Here is a 13,676-nt window from a genome sequence, read left to right on the forward strand (position 1 = left end):
GTCCAGGTGGCAGGACATCTAGAAAGAAGTAATTCATATCAGTAAAATAGATCCTGTGTTAATGAACTCAACATAAATGAGCAAAAATGTATCCCAAGACAAACATCAAGGACACTTTATGTACCCTATAAAATTCTTGCTTCCTTAGTCTTCTGAAATTGTGTGGAACTAAACAAACATGCTCTTTTGAAGAAGCCTCTACAATTCAGGAAGGTTTCCTGATGCACTGATCATTGACTCTGGAATATACTCTCTTCACGCCCCCAATCTGAGCAAAACCCGAAAAAAAAAAAAGAATTTGCACCTCGAAGAAGGGGGGGACACGAGTTACTCCCCTGTATACCTTCTCTGGACCATAACTGGACGCTAATTATTCTAACCATCTTGACACTGAGAGCCATTTGGCTTTGCCTGAACTCGCATCCTAACAGCTGCGCAACCTATCTTTTCTTTCTTTTTTTTCTCTCCTTCTTTTCTCTTGCTTTGTATGGGATATGTTTGTGATATGTATGCAATTGAGTGAATGATCCCACTTTTTATTACCATTATTGTTGTATTCTGTTTTTAACTACTACGTGGGGACTGCCTGGGTGAGTGAATGAGTGTGTTTGATTCGGAGGGCCTGCCGGGGAATGCGGGAGCCATAGGGGTGGTTGAGGGAACCACGGACACGGGAGTGGGCCGGAGCATTACGGTCGTAACAGAGAGGGGCAGATATGGCGGGGACTTTAGGGCAGGCCTTTACCGGGGAAGGAGGGTTCGCTACGTCACAGAGATCCCTCCTTCCAGCCCTATGAGTCCCACTCCAAGGCCAGATGGCGCGAGTAATCAGGACCCTGGTCTCAGGCTGCTGTCACTAAATGCCAGGTCTGTAGTTCACAAGGCTCCCCTCATCCGGGACTTAATTTTAGACGAGAGGGCAGACCTGGCATGTATTACTGAAACCTGGCTGGGCCCGGAGGGAGGAGTCCCCCTCGTAGAGATGTGTCCAGAAGGTTTTCAGGTGCTTCATCAGCCGAGAGTCCAGGGAAGGGTGGAGGTGTGGCTATTGTTATCCGAGAGTCTCTAGCACCTCGTAGGATCCCTGCTTCGGAGCTTGTCGGGTGTGAGTCCCTGGGTGAAGTTGGACCTCAAGGGTCAAGTGGGTTTGCTGTTAACGTACCTGCCTCCCAACAGCATTGCAGCAGCCCTCCCCTCGCACCTCGAGTCGGTAGCCGAGCTGGCGATTGAGTTCCCCAGGCTTATGGTTCTGGGGGATTTCAATTTGCCTTCGCTCGGTGAACACTCTGATGGAGCGCAGGAGTTCATGGCTTCCATGACAGCCATGGGCTTGACCCAGGTAATTCGGGGCCCAACCCACTCAGCGGGTCACATGCTCGACCTCGTATTCCTCTCGGAGCAGTGGACTTGTGATCTTGGTCTGAGGGGTAATGAGATCATACCCCTGTCGTGGTCAGACCATTGCCTACTGAGGCTTGACTTCGGAGGCCAAACCTCCACTGTAGGGAGGAGGAACCGACCAGATGGTTCCGCCCCAGGCGACTTATGGACCCCTTGAGGTTCCAGACGGAGCTTGGGGTTATTCCTGATACTCTCGCCCACAGTCTGGTGGAGACCCTGGTTGCAGCCTGGAACTCGGCAGCGACGGGGTCTCTTGACCGGATTGCACCACTACGGCCGCTCCGAGGCTGTGGATCCAGGAGGCCTCCTTGGTTCACCGAGGAACTCCGGGAGAGGAAGCGCCGGAAGAGACGCCTAGAGCACTTGTGGAGGTCCAACAGATCCGAATCGAACCGAGCACTTCTAACATCGTGCATCAAGGATTACATGAGGACAATTAGGACGGCAAAAGATCTTACATTGCCACCTTGATTGCCTCCGCCGAGTCGCACCCAGCCGCCCTGTTTAGGAAACCCGTTCCCTCCTAAATAGGAGGGATACGGGGGACCCCTTGCAGGGTAGGGCTGAAGAGTACGTCCAGTTCTTGGTGGACAAAGTTGCTCGGTTTCGGTCGGAGTTGGACTCCGATTCTGCAGGCCCAGCCGAGGCACAAGGGGATAATCTGGTAGACCATCGCTGGGTTGAGTTTCAGGATGTTGCCCCTGGGGATGTGGACAAGGCCATGAGAGCTGTGAGTGCCTCCACATGTGTACTGGACCCGTGCCCCTCCTGGCTGGTTGTTAACAGCAGGGAGGTGACACGGGGCTGGATCCAGGTGGTTGTTACCACCTCCCTTCAGGAGGGGGGTCTTTCCCCCCGCACTTAAAGCGGCAGTGGTGAGACCCCTCCTGAAGAAACCATCTTTGGATCCAGCCGTCCTTAACAATTACCGTCCAGTCTCCAACCTCCCCTTTGTGGGGAAGGTTGTTGAGAAGGTGGTGGCCTTTCAGCTCCAGCGGGCCTTGGAGGAAGCTAGCTATCTTGACCCATTCCAGTCCGGCTTCAGGCCTGGCTACAGCACAGAAACCGCTTTGGTCGCATTGACCGATGACCTCTGGAGAGCCAGGGATGGAGGCCATGCCTCCATCCTAGTTCTCCTTGACCTGTCAGCGGCTTTCGATACCATCGACCATGGTATCCTTCTGCGACGACTGCGAGAGGTGGGGGTGGGAGGCACTTTTGCAGTGGTTCTCCTCTTACCTCTCGGACAGGTCGCAGTCGGTGTTAGTTGGGGGGCAGAGATCGAACCCTAGGCCCCTAACATATGGGGTGCCGCAGGGTTCGGTCCTGTCTCCCCTACTTTTTAACATCTACATGAAACCGCTGGGCGAGATCATTCAGCGGCACGGGATAAATACCATCAGTATGCGGACGATACCCAGCTGTATCTGTCCGCCCCGTGCCAACTCAATGAAGCGGTGGATGTAGTGAACCAGGGACTTGAAGCTGTTAGGGACTGGATGAGGGCTAACAAACTCATGCGCAACCCGGATAAGACCGAGTGGCTGTTGTGTTTCCCTCCTGCCAATTTGGCAAGTATTCCATCGCTCAGGCTGGGGGGTCAAACATTATACCCCTCAGACAGGGTCCGCAACTTGGGAGTCCTCCTGGACCCACAGCTGACTTTCGAACACCATTTGTCAGCTGTGACCAGGGGGGCATTTGCCCAGGTTCGCCTGGTGCACCAGTTGCACCCCTACCTGAATTGGGAGGCTCTCACAACAGTCACTCTTGCCCTTGTGACCTCTAGGCTGGAGTACTGCAATGTGCTCTACATGGGGCTGCCCTTGAGGAGTATTCGGCGACTTCAGCTAGTCCAAAATGCGCGCCGCGCGAGCGATTGTGGGTGCACCTCGCTTCACCCACGTAACACCTATCCTCCGCGAGCTGCACTGGCTACCTGTCGATCTCCGGATACGCTTCAAGGTGCTACTTGCCACCCATAAAGCCCTCCATGGTAGTGGATCTGGGTACTTGAGAGACCGCCTACTGCCAATCACCTTCATTCGACCAATTAGATCTCACCGATTAGGCCTCCTCCGAGTTCCATCCGCGATCAATGTCAACTGGCGACCACGCGGAGGAGAGCCTTCTCGTGGCAGCTCCGACCCTATGGAACGATCTCCCCGTGGAGATCCGTACCCTCACCACCCTCCAGACCTTCCGCACAGCCCTTAAAAACTGGCTTTCCTGTCAGGCCTGGGGCTAAAGATTGCAACCCGCCCGAATGGCATGAATGTTGTGTTTAATGATGTTTGTTCTATATGTTAAAAGTTTGCCCCCCCCCCGCTTTTTAAGTTGTAAGCCGCCCTGAGTCCCCCCAGGGAAAAGGGCGGCATAAATAAACTTAAATACAAATACAAATTTAATATCTGTGAAGACATTTCTCTTGATCAAGCTCTTAACTGAAATTAAAATGATTTACTATATTCATTCAATTTTTGTAGCTGTCCATCTGGAAGCAAGTGACTAAGTGGCTATAGAATTTTTTTTTACTTTGGTAGTTCATAATTTAATCTATTACTTCCCTTCCCCTCTCCAGCCATTTTTAAAAAATGTACAGGAATCCTTCATGCCTTTTTTCATTTCGTGTCATGGTCTATGCTCATTTTTTTTCAGGAATTTATTTACCAGAGAAGAAAGAATAATAAACACTTTATTTTTGTTCTGCCCTATCAGTTATGTCCATATGTTTTAAATTGTCTCATTTTCTGCAGATTGAGCAATTTAGACAAGGGGAGAAAAAAATTCAGAACGAAAAGCATCAAACCAGGCTTCATCCCATGTTATAAAAATATCCGCAATCATATTATTGCAGATTCTAATGCACAGTTCTAAGAACATTTATTTGAAATTAGTCTTACTGAGTTCAGTGAACATTATTCCATATTCATGGGATGGTAGCATAAGTTATATTGGAAAATTCTTATGCAGCTGGATTTTTTCACAGAGAAGGAGGGACATAGAGCAGTACCCAGTAAGAATTCACTTCACATTGTCTTCATGCACAGATGTGTTCAAATACCCTCTTGTCAAAAAATAGTTATTAAATTTATACGTCCTCTCAAGCATACATCAATGCCTTTGATAAGACAACTATTGAGAAATTGTTTCTTGAAAATGCAGCCTTGAATTTTTTACCTAAATCTTTCAAAGGTATCTAACATGAATGCATTAGATTAACCTAGGATTAGCTACTAAATTAAAAGTGATGTAAATTCAGGGAGGGATAAAATAGTTTCATGGATGTATTCTAATTCTTGTCTTTGAAATGAATTATCTGAAGCCTGAGGTATAAAGCTTCTGTTCTGGATGATGGACTATTTCCCATCAAAGTAATACTATGCAGCTTCTCATCTTTTCAGAGTTTCTTCATAGAGCCCAGACAGCTTTAATTTTTAAGAGCCTATTGCTTCATTTTAATTTTCTTCCCCCCTGATTTTAGCCTATGAATAAATAACCAAGAAAGAAAACCAGATGTCATGTAGTATTAACAAAGGTTTAAGGGCATAAGAGGAAGTTAGTCAGCTTTTTCAGATTTTATTTTAAGTTTATAGTAAGTTAACAACTGTTGGTTTATTGAACACTGTCAGCAAAATAGTGTGTTGTCACCATCTGCCATATTTCAGTCTGAGCTCCGGAGTTGTAACACATGATTGGTTCTAAGGGCTACAGTCCCTTGCCTTTTGGCAATGTCTAATAGCATCACAGATTTTCTTTAATTAATGGATACCTACCCTCTTGCCTTTCAGTTTGATTCCTAGTTAGATTTAGCAAACAAAGGTTTTGATGTATGTTTGTTTGTTTGTTTAAATTTGCTATAGCTGCCCAACTCCATTGTTTCTGGGCAGTGTGCAAAGCTAACACATCCATCAAAACAAGATAAAATATAAAGCACATAGTCCAGCTCAACAGCCCATGTTCACAGCATTACTATAAAAAAGACACAACATATCCTAGCCTGCTCATTTTCCTCCATTCAGGGCAGATGGTAAACACTACAACAAGTCTTCTATTAGCTTGATAATTGGATTCAAGTTATTGCCAAGAAAAAAGTTAACATGTCTCACACTGAGCTCACTAGAGGTGTACTTGGGTGTCTGCTTCTCCAGTGGATAGTCAGAGGACTGAAGACAGTCCAGGAAAATGCTTTTCTCCTAACTGACAGATGCGAGTTGGGAACTGAGTTGATATAGCTCTTTTGGCTCCCTGTAATGAGTTTTTGACAATTTCAAAAAAAATATTTTGTTAATATTTTTTTCTGAAAACTACCCAAAGTCACCTTGTTTAAGTTAGGCAGCCATGTAAAATGCTACTTTAAAATAAATAAGTAAATAAATAACATCAGTTTTCAAGGAAACTCATTTTGTGTTAGTGCTGTAGAAAAGAGTCACAAGAAGGAAAGTGCGGTGGAATAGAGAGAGATAGGGCTCTCCATTTTCCTAATGAATATAATTGTGTACTCCCCAAAAGTTTGCCCCTCGCTTTTCTATTCACCAATTTTTTAGAGCAGCAATAAATCCCTCATGAATAAACAGAAAAATAAAAAAATATTGGTTATTCTTTGTTGGATTGTAGCCTGCCTTATTGAAACAGCAGAATACCTTAAAATATGGGCAGTGTTTGCACAAAAATCTAGATCATAATCTATAATTCAGGTGTTCTAAAATACTTTCTTGACATTTCCTGGGGAGATTTGGAGAGTTGTTGAAATGTCAGGTGCCTGAAAGACAGCACATATTTCTATCTTCAGAAAGAGAAAGAGGAAGATCTGGGAATTGCAGGTCAGCTTTTTTGACATCCATCTGTGGGAAGTTTTTACAGGAGATGATAAGCAGATAGATCCGTAAAAATATTCAATTCTCAAGAACAAGTTTTGAGAGACTAATTTTAATTTATTATTTAACTAAGAGGTTCCTTGGCATGGTGTGGGGGCATTTTATATAATATCCTGATTTGACAAAGCAGTGTTACCTGTTTACCTTCTTGAGTTCTGCAAAGTTCAGCAAAGTTTATTCTGCAGCATGTTTTAATTTAGTAAGCGATTAATATATCAAAAAAGCTTAACTTGCACTTATCCTCCTGCTAAAATGCTGGCAAATGTTGGAAAGTAATACATCCCTATTTATTATCATATCAATAGGAACTTTAGTGGTTTTTTTAATTCTCTGAGAAAAGCCTGACAAATATATACAGCTATTTTTGAGTTAGTAGCTATTTGAAAATAAAGCTCTTTTTCATAACCTGTATGCCCCATTTTTTTATTATTACAAGCAATTTTAATTTCATACACCCTGTACTTTCATGATGTTTTCCATTTAAAAACAACTTCCATACTAGTATATGTGCACAAGCATTTTATGGCTTTTTAGAAATAAGCAAAAATATTAGTGTCTAAAAGCAAAATGCTTCAGGTTCTACTTTCCTCAAATGTTCTATGAATTAAAAAGCCCCACAAGCAACATGGCGGTTGTAATAAAGTGAGCATTTTGAAGAGTAATATTCTTGCAAATGACTGTTATCTGATACTATTCTCCAGGTTGAATGCATATGATTCTTGTAAAGATGCAAAGCAGGCAGTAAAACCAAGCGGGGGGGGGGGGCTGGACAAGGCAGGAGTAGAAACCCCGGGTCTGTTCTATTTGCATGTAAAATCATGAGACAGCAGTTTTGTACAAGAAGAGAACCTAATTGTATATGTATGCGCTACCTGCATATCGCCTTCGACCCATTCAATTATCTGTTTCCCATTCTGATTTAAAAAATGAGGCATGGATATAGAAAAGATACGATAAGAAAGATACATTTCAAGAAAGAAAATAAGTTTCACTGCCTCTCAGACCTACATACCTATTATTTTAAATGGTAAATAAGCTTTTCCCCCTTCCTTTTCATACATGAGGAGATGGAAAGTGTACTAGCTCTGTTATCCATGTATCTAGTTTGACTTACTGCTTTAAAAATGCAGCATTTTGTCAGGCTGATTTCATTTTGCGGTGCATGGTACAGCTAAGAAAGTAAAAGATTGCACTTGCAAATCCCATGAGAAAGTTCTGAACAGAAGTAGAAGATTTCAAATCATTGCATGGATTAAAACGTAAAGGAAACAAGTTTTATAACACCTAACATCAGAATATTTCAAAAATTGCTCCTATTTTCATTAGGAGAACTGAAAGTCAAATATGGACACAGCCTCATGGTCTACAAATATATGTTTATACTGCTGATTTTTTTTAAAAAAAAATGGATGTGCAGAAAACTACTCATTACAGAGGGGTGTCAAACTGGTGGCGTGTAGTCTGGATGCATCCCGTACAGGCCACACCCACCCAGCTTCATGAATGGGGGAAATGTTGCAAAATGCCATGTGACAGAAACTTGATGCGGCGAGTTTGACACCCGTGCATTACTGTAACTACTTTCAATAGAAATGAAATGATATTGATAAAGACTCCTCTAAGAGCTTCACACCAGCAATATTCACGGAAACTATTCAATCCTAAGTTTCTGATACCTAAAAGAAACTGCCAGTAAACAGAAGCAAACTTTAGCTAAGCACTATAGAAACCCATTTGGAGGTATATCTGCAGCACTCAAAATCCATCAGATTCCATAAACCAATTCTAATGTGAATGTAGTTTGCCAATCTAGAGTGCTATATGGAGATTTAATCTGCTATATACTAACGTTTATGTTCCCTAATACCCAAGCTCTTACTCTTCTTTTATATTGCTTTTAATTTTTTGTTTTCTTATATAGCCTTAGCTTTTTATAATTATTGTTTATTTAGATTCTGATGTCTTTTTTATGCTTTTTAACTGATTGTAGCACACCCTCCTCAGTCTATTATGAGTTTTACCTGCCTATTTTAAACAGGTGGAAAGCAGGTAGACAAACAACTTATATGTGTACTGCTGTATTTTCAGACATGCCTTGGCAATATCTTGAGTTTCATGCTGCCCTTAAAAATGAAATGAGGTTTCATTTTTAAAGACACATTGAAAACACTGCATCAATAGAACACAGAATTCATAAACATGTAGCAAAAGTAATAATTTCAAAAAGATTTATCTCTAACAGTTTGATTACTTGACTTAGGCTTGGCTCTTGTGCTTGATATTTGATACCTATGCTTGTGAAACTACAAAGGTGAAGACTGCATTCAGTTTTGTTGAATGTCTGGTACTTAACTGTTATTTTAAAAGATCCTCTTGCACTATTTGAAGAATGGTCCTTCAGAATGCATACAGTACAATACGTAAATTGAATTCTGTTGGCTTGAGTATTTCTTGAGCTTTCTTGGGTTCTCTGTAAATACTCTGCACCCTTGTATGCTGATGTGCTTGACAGTGTTGAAAATGCATGCTGGTTTTCAGTTCTGTTGGAGCTTTAAGATAAAGAATGTGTATTTCCATTTTTATTTAATTTGCATTTGTATTTTCATACAAGGGAGCAATATGTATAGCTGCTTGTTTGTTTTTCTGCTTTGATGTTGTTAAAATACAAATGCAGGTAGGCTCTATTTTCTGTCTTTAATATTTTCAGGCAGCAACTGAGGAGTGCTATTTCTGGATTTACTCAGGCCCATTTCTCTGGCACTTTACTCTGTTAGATGAATGATGGGCAGCAATAAACATAGACTGCCAGAAAGGCTACTTCCTGTGAACCTGGGGCAAAAAGCAAGGAAAGAAAGATTGTTCCAAGTACCCATTATTTCTATAGCCATATCCTTCATAAACACATGAGAATGCAGCCAACTTGTAATAATCCAGAATATTAGGGGTTGGACCATTTCTAAGCTTATACACTACAAGAGATAGGCCATTCTCAGCTTACACATATGATCAGTCAATATATTTGGCTTTGTTTCTATATACAGTAAAAGTGTTGATAAATAAGGATTTTTTTAAAAAAAAAAAAGTAAAGTCCTACTGCAATTTTGTGTTTGTTTATATCAGGTCAGAGAAACTATTGCTAAATTTCTAGTTTCATCCAGAAAACCTTTAGCTACTTTACATCTTTACAGAGTTTGGAAAAATGGAATATATGTAATATTAATGTAAAGTTTCCTTGTTTATTCTTTATATGTTTTCAGGGCAAAACCCTATCAATTTCACCTGCATAAAAATATTTAAATTATGTGTGCACACACACATACATATAAAACATGATCTGAGGTTTATGCCTTTATAAAATGCAAAGTTTTCAACCTCCATTTAAAACAATTATAGGTGGGATTATAAATATTGTGACATAGTTAAATTAGATTAGAACCCTCTGTGTCATTTTGTGTTAGTCACTCTAGCTAATTCCTTTTACAGAGCTTTTGACAGACCATTTCAAAAAACTCTTCACTTGAGGGAGAATAACTTAATAGGGGTCAATGTAGAAAAATATATTTATTTCTTTTCTTATATTATCAGTTAGATAATTATTGAAGCCAATATAAGCACTTATTGCAGTTTTAATCAATGTCGAAGAGTACTCAAAATCCATATGTGATGCTAAAACAATGAAATTGATATTTTAATAAATAAGTCATAGCTATAATTTGACATTAAAATGGAGGAAGCTGCAATGTTTCCATTTTCAATATTCAGTTTTAAAGATAGGCTATTTTAATGGAGCCAGTCATTTGAAAAGGGCTTGTTATTAAACAATCTATGTGCTTTTTTTCCCTCAGTACTCAATCTTTTTGTAAAAGTAGGCTGTCTACTGTTTTGACATGTTATTGTTCTTTGGTGTATGCATTGGCCTGTTTTGGTAATGATGCTTTTACTTTGTTTCTTATAATGTTTTTTTAATGGTATCAATTTGTTTCGTGTCATTTTAGAAAGTAGTTCTGAGACCACATGTATTGAGCTGACATGATCCATTATTATAAATTATTAATATGGTTCATTATATGTCAGACTGTTTGATAATTGTTTATTATAATTAGATAATATACATTACTTTAATATGGTAATCCTTGTTTCTATTGCAAAATCAATTGGAGCTGCAAAGATTGTTTTTATTGATATAGAAAGGTAGCGTATGTATATCTGTAGAAATATCTGAAAACAATATGAGATTATAAAACAAGCTTATTGAATAACATTTGGATGATTTTCTCCTCTTTCATTATTGCTTACTCTACCAATGAAATCATAACATGCACATGGCAACTTCAGTCATGTTTCAGTTCTGTTTTATAATCTGTTTTCCAAAGTGTCCTTGAGGGCAGAGACTGATTTTGCACCAAAGCAAAGATGGGTGTCATAGATCTCTTTCTCAAAGCAAGTTTTCCTATTTATAAAATGTTAATTGATGTGTTGGATTAGAAATCAAATCAGAAGTTTCACTTGGAAGGAGAAGAAGCAAAGAAACAGACCTCATATAATTTGAGACATAAAACAGCTTGCATGGAATGTGAAATGACAGTAACTAATTTTTCAGAAGAACAAAGTTGATAAACCTTGGATCAACTGTGTCCATCTGTTTAATTCACCACTCAGTTTACATTATTCTGGTTTCATTCTTCAGCATCCAGTTCCCCAATCCATGCCTAGGGGAAAAAAATAAAACATTGCTTCCAGATTCCTATATAAAAAGTCCTTATACACATCCACTGTCTTTTCTCTCATCAATTTTTCCCTCATCAGCTTTTTCCCTCATCATAATAAGTTCATTTATGCTTTGCAGCACCTTACAAGAGTCCCCTTTTTCCTGCTCCTTTGTGGGCCAATGCTCCCTCTAGCCCAGTGGTGTCAAACTCAAGGATCCGGTTTATGGGGTGCTTAGATCTGGACCGGGGCCTGCCCTGGAAACAGCAAATTACTGTTGCACTGTACCTCTGCCAGTGAAAACAGAGTTCAGGAGGGCCATATGCGGCCCTCTCAGGCTGTTTTCAGCTGTGACAGCTTCTTGCAGCCCTCTGTCAGCGAAAATGGAGCTCGGGGGTGTGTGTTCCCAAGCTCCTGTTTTGCTGGCAGAAGGTTGCTGGAGGCCGTCAGGGCAGAAAATGGAGCTTGGGAGCCCGTTTTCACTGGCAGAGCACTCAGGCCACTACAGGCACCCCTCCCCCCAACACAAGTGATGTCAAGCTGGCCACATCCACCTCGACCCCAAGGTCAAACACAACCCTGATGCAGCCTTCAATGAAATTGAGTTTCACATCCCTGCTCCAGCCAATCACTAAGAGAGTACTAGAGCAGAAAATAGCTGGCAGAGTGCTCTCTCTACCTCAGTTTTCACCTTGACACATTTCAGTTTTTCAGTGAGGAAAAAGAAAGGAAAGTAAGCTGAGGAAGTAACAAGTCAGTCATCATTCAATGGGGAGAACTAGGGTGCTTTGGGTTTTGCAGGTAAGGGGAAGATCCAAAAGTAAAAAAAACCAGGAATTCTCAATTTCTGAAGCTGCTCCAGAATAAGTGAAATTTATACTATAACATTTCCTCCGGAGCAGAATTTAATTTTCAAAAATAATCAGCATGGCTTTTGATGATAGCTGAAAGAGTAAAAAAAAAACCCACCTGATGCATATATCCCTTATTTAACTTGCCTTTTTAAACTAGAAGCTGTGATTATACAATGAAGAACAGTCTATTAATGAGCCAGCAGAGACCAAATAAAGTTTGAAGAACTTTCTAATTCTAAAGTTGTAAAAATGTAACATGATTGCAGAATGTACTAATGATATTTTTCAATTACTTTTGGTATGTTGCTTTCGTATGAATCATCATCATAAGATATGAATGGGGAAGTAGCAGGCTGGTTGAGCTATTCTTCTGTCATGGAAAGAGGACCACAGCGCATGAGAAGTGCAGCCTTTATTCTTCAGACAATTCCTGCTTTCATATTTTTAATAATGCTTATGCGGTCTCATTCTTAGTAGTGCTTGCAAAGGTCAAAGGAACAGCTTGTAAAATATGGGAAGGATAGTTACATATTCGGATTAGGTTTGATACTCCAATACTCCATACTCTGGTTCTGCTCCTTGGAGGCACAGTGCAGCTGCAACTACTTTGGGAAAGCTACTTTGAGTCTTGTATGAATCTGTTTCTGTTTAAGTTAATTTCAGCTGCACAGTACCGTAGACAGTCCTTGTTAAAACACTCCAAACCTGCCTTTTGCCCTTCTCATAGCTTGACAAAAATTGAAAATGAAAAAATAAATCCACATCTTATTGGTTTCTTTGGAGGAAAAAGATACATTCTAATCATGTTGGGGAAGCTATAATCTTCCATTCCATATTGCTTTCTGGAAAGGGCATCCCCCATAATACAATAAGTAGTTGCATATTTTCAGAAGGTCTGATTTCATTCACACTGAAGTGTGGAAATTTAGAGAGAACTTCCCAAGCAAATATATTATGTAATGAATATAGTATGGAACATACTCTGTCATCTAAGATACAGAGACATATTAGAATTGTTAGAACTATTCATAAATATTTTAATTGTTTAAACTCTAAGTTATAGACACACACTCATCTCCCAACATATAACATTATTTTTTCTACATCTTTTATTTTTAGAATATCATTCTTAAAAGATGGAAGCTTCCAAATAGCTAATGTGAGTAAATCAGATGCTGGAAGTTATACCTGCCTGGCAGAAAACAAGTTTGGAAAAGCTAGTAGCTCAGCTACTTTATTAGTAACAGGTAATTAGATGGCTAATAGGGTTTTACTTGAAAATTATATGAATTGAGTAATGTGTGAAAGAGATATTTTGATTTTGAATTTTCATCTTATAATTCAAATGAAATACGTAATTTGAGATCTTTCTAAATTGCTATGAATGCCACACTATACAATTTTTCAAAGGTTCAGAACTGCATAGAATAGCCATTAAGCCTCTGGAAATATCTATTAAAAGCAGAAAAGCATGAGAGGTTAAGATATGCCATCAAATGTTAATATTCTGAGAGGTAGTCATGGATCTCCCCTCCCAAATCTGAAGAAATGAAATGGAAAAAAACAGGGAATGATCTTTTATTTATAGCCATGGAATGTTCCAGTAAAGGTTCAAAAGACAGGATTTTCTTGATCTATCAGTCAACAGAGAATGGTAGTCAATAATATAGCAGTTTTGGCAAAGAAAAGATGTTGTACACAATTAGAAAATACAGTGCAGCAAGAGGGAGCAAGGAAAATCATTCACAGAACCTTTTCAGTTTACTGAAGAAAATGAAATATAAATTTGTCTACAAATAAAAGAGGAAACCTGCTACAACAATGTCAAAATGGTGGA

General features: G+C 40.1%; 1 protein-coding gene across 1 annotated transcript in view; it reads left to right on the forward strand.

Annotated features, from left to right (window-relative positions):
- The window catches only part of LOC116524011 (contactin-3-like), a 109,168-nt gene that overhangs the window by 67,000 nt on the left and 28,492 nt on the right, over window positions 1-13,676 (forward strand). The window contains 1 exon segment of the mRNA XM_032239109.1: window positions 12,959-13,086. Within this exon segment, the coding sequence (XP_032095000.1) occupies window positions 12,959-13,086 (128 nt within the window).

Source organism: Thamnophis elegans, chromosome 2, assembly GCF_009769535.1.
Source record: "Thamnophis elegans isolate rThaEle1 chromosome 2, rThaEle1.pri, whole genome shotgun sequence".
NCBI lineage: Eukaryota > Metazoa > Chordata > Lepidosauria > Squamata > Colubridae > Thamnophis > Thamnophis elegans.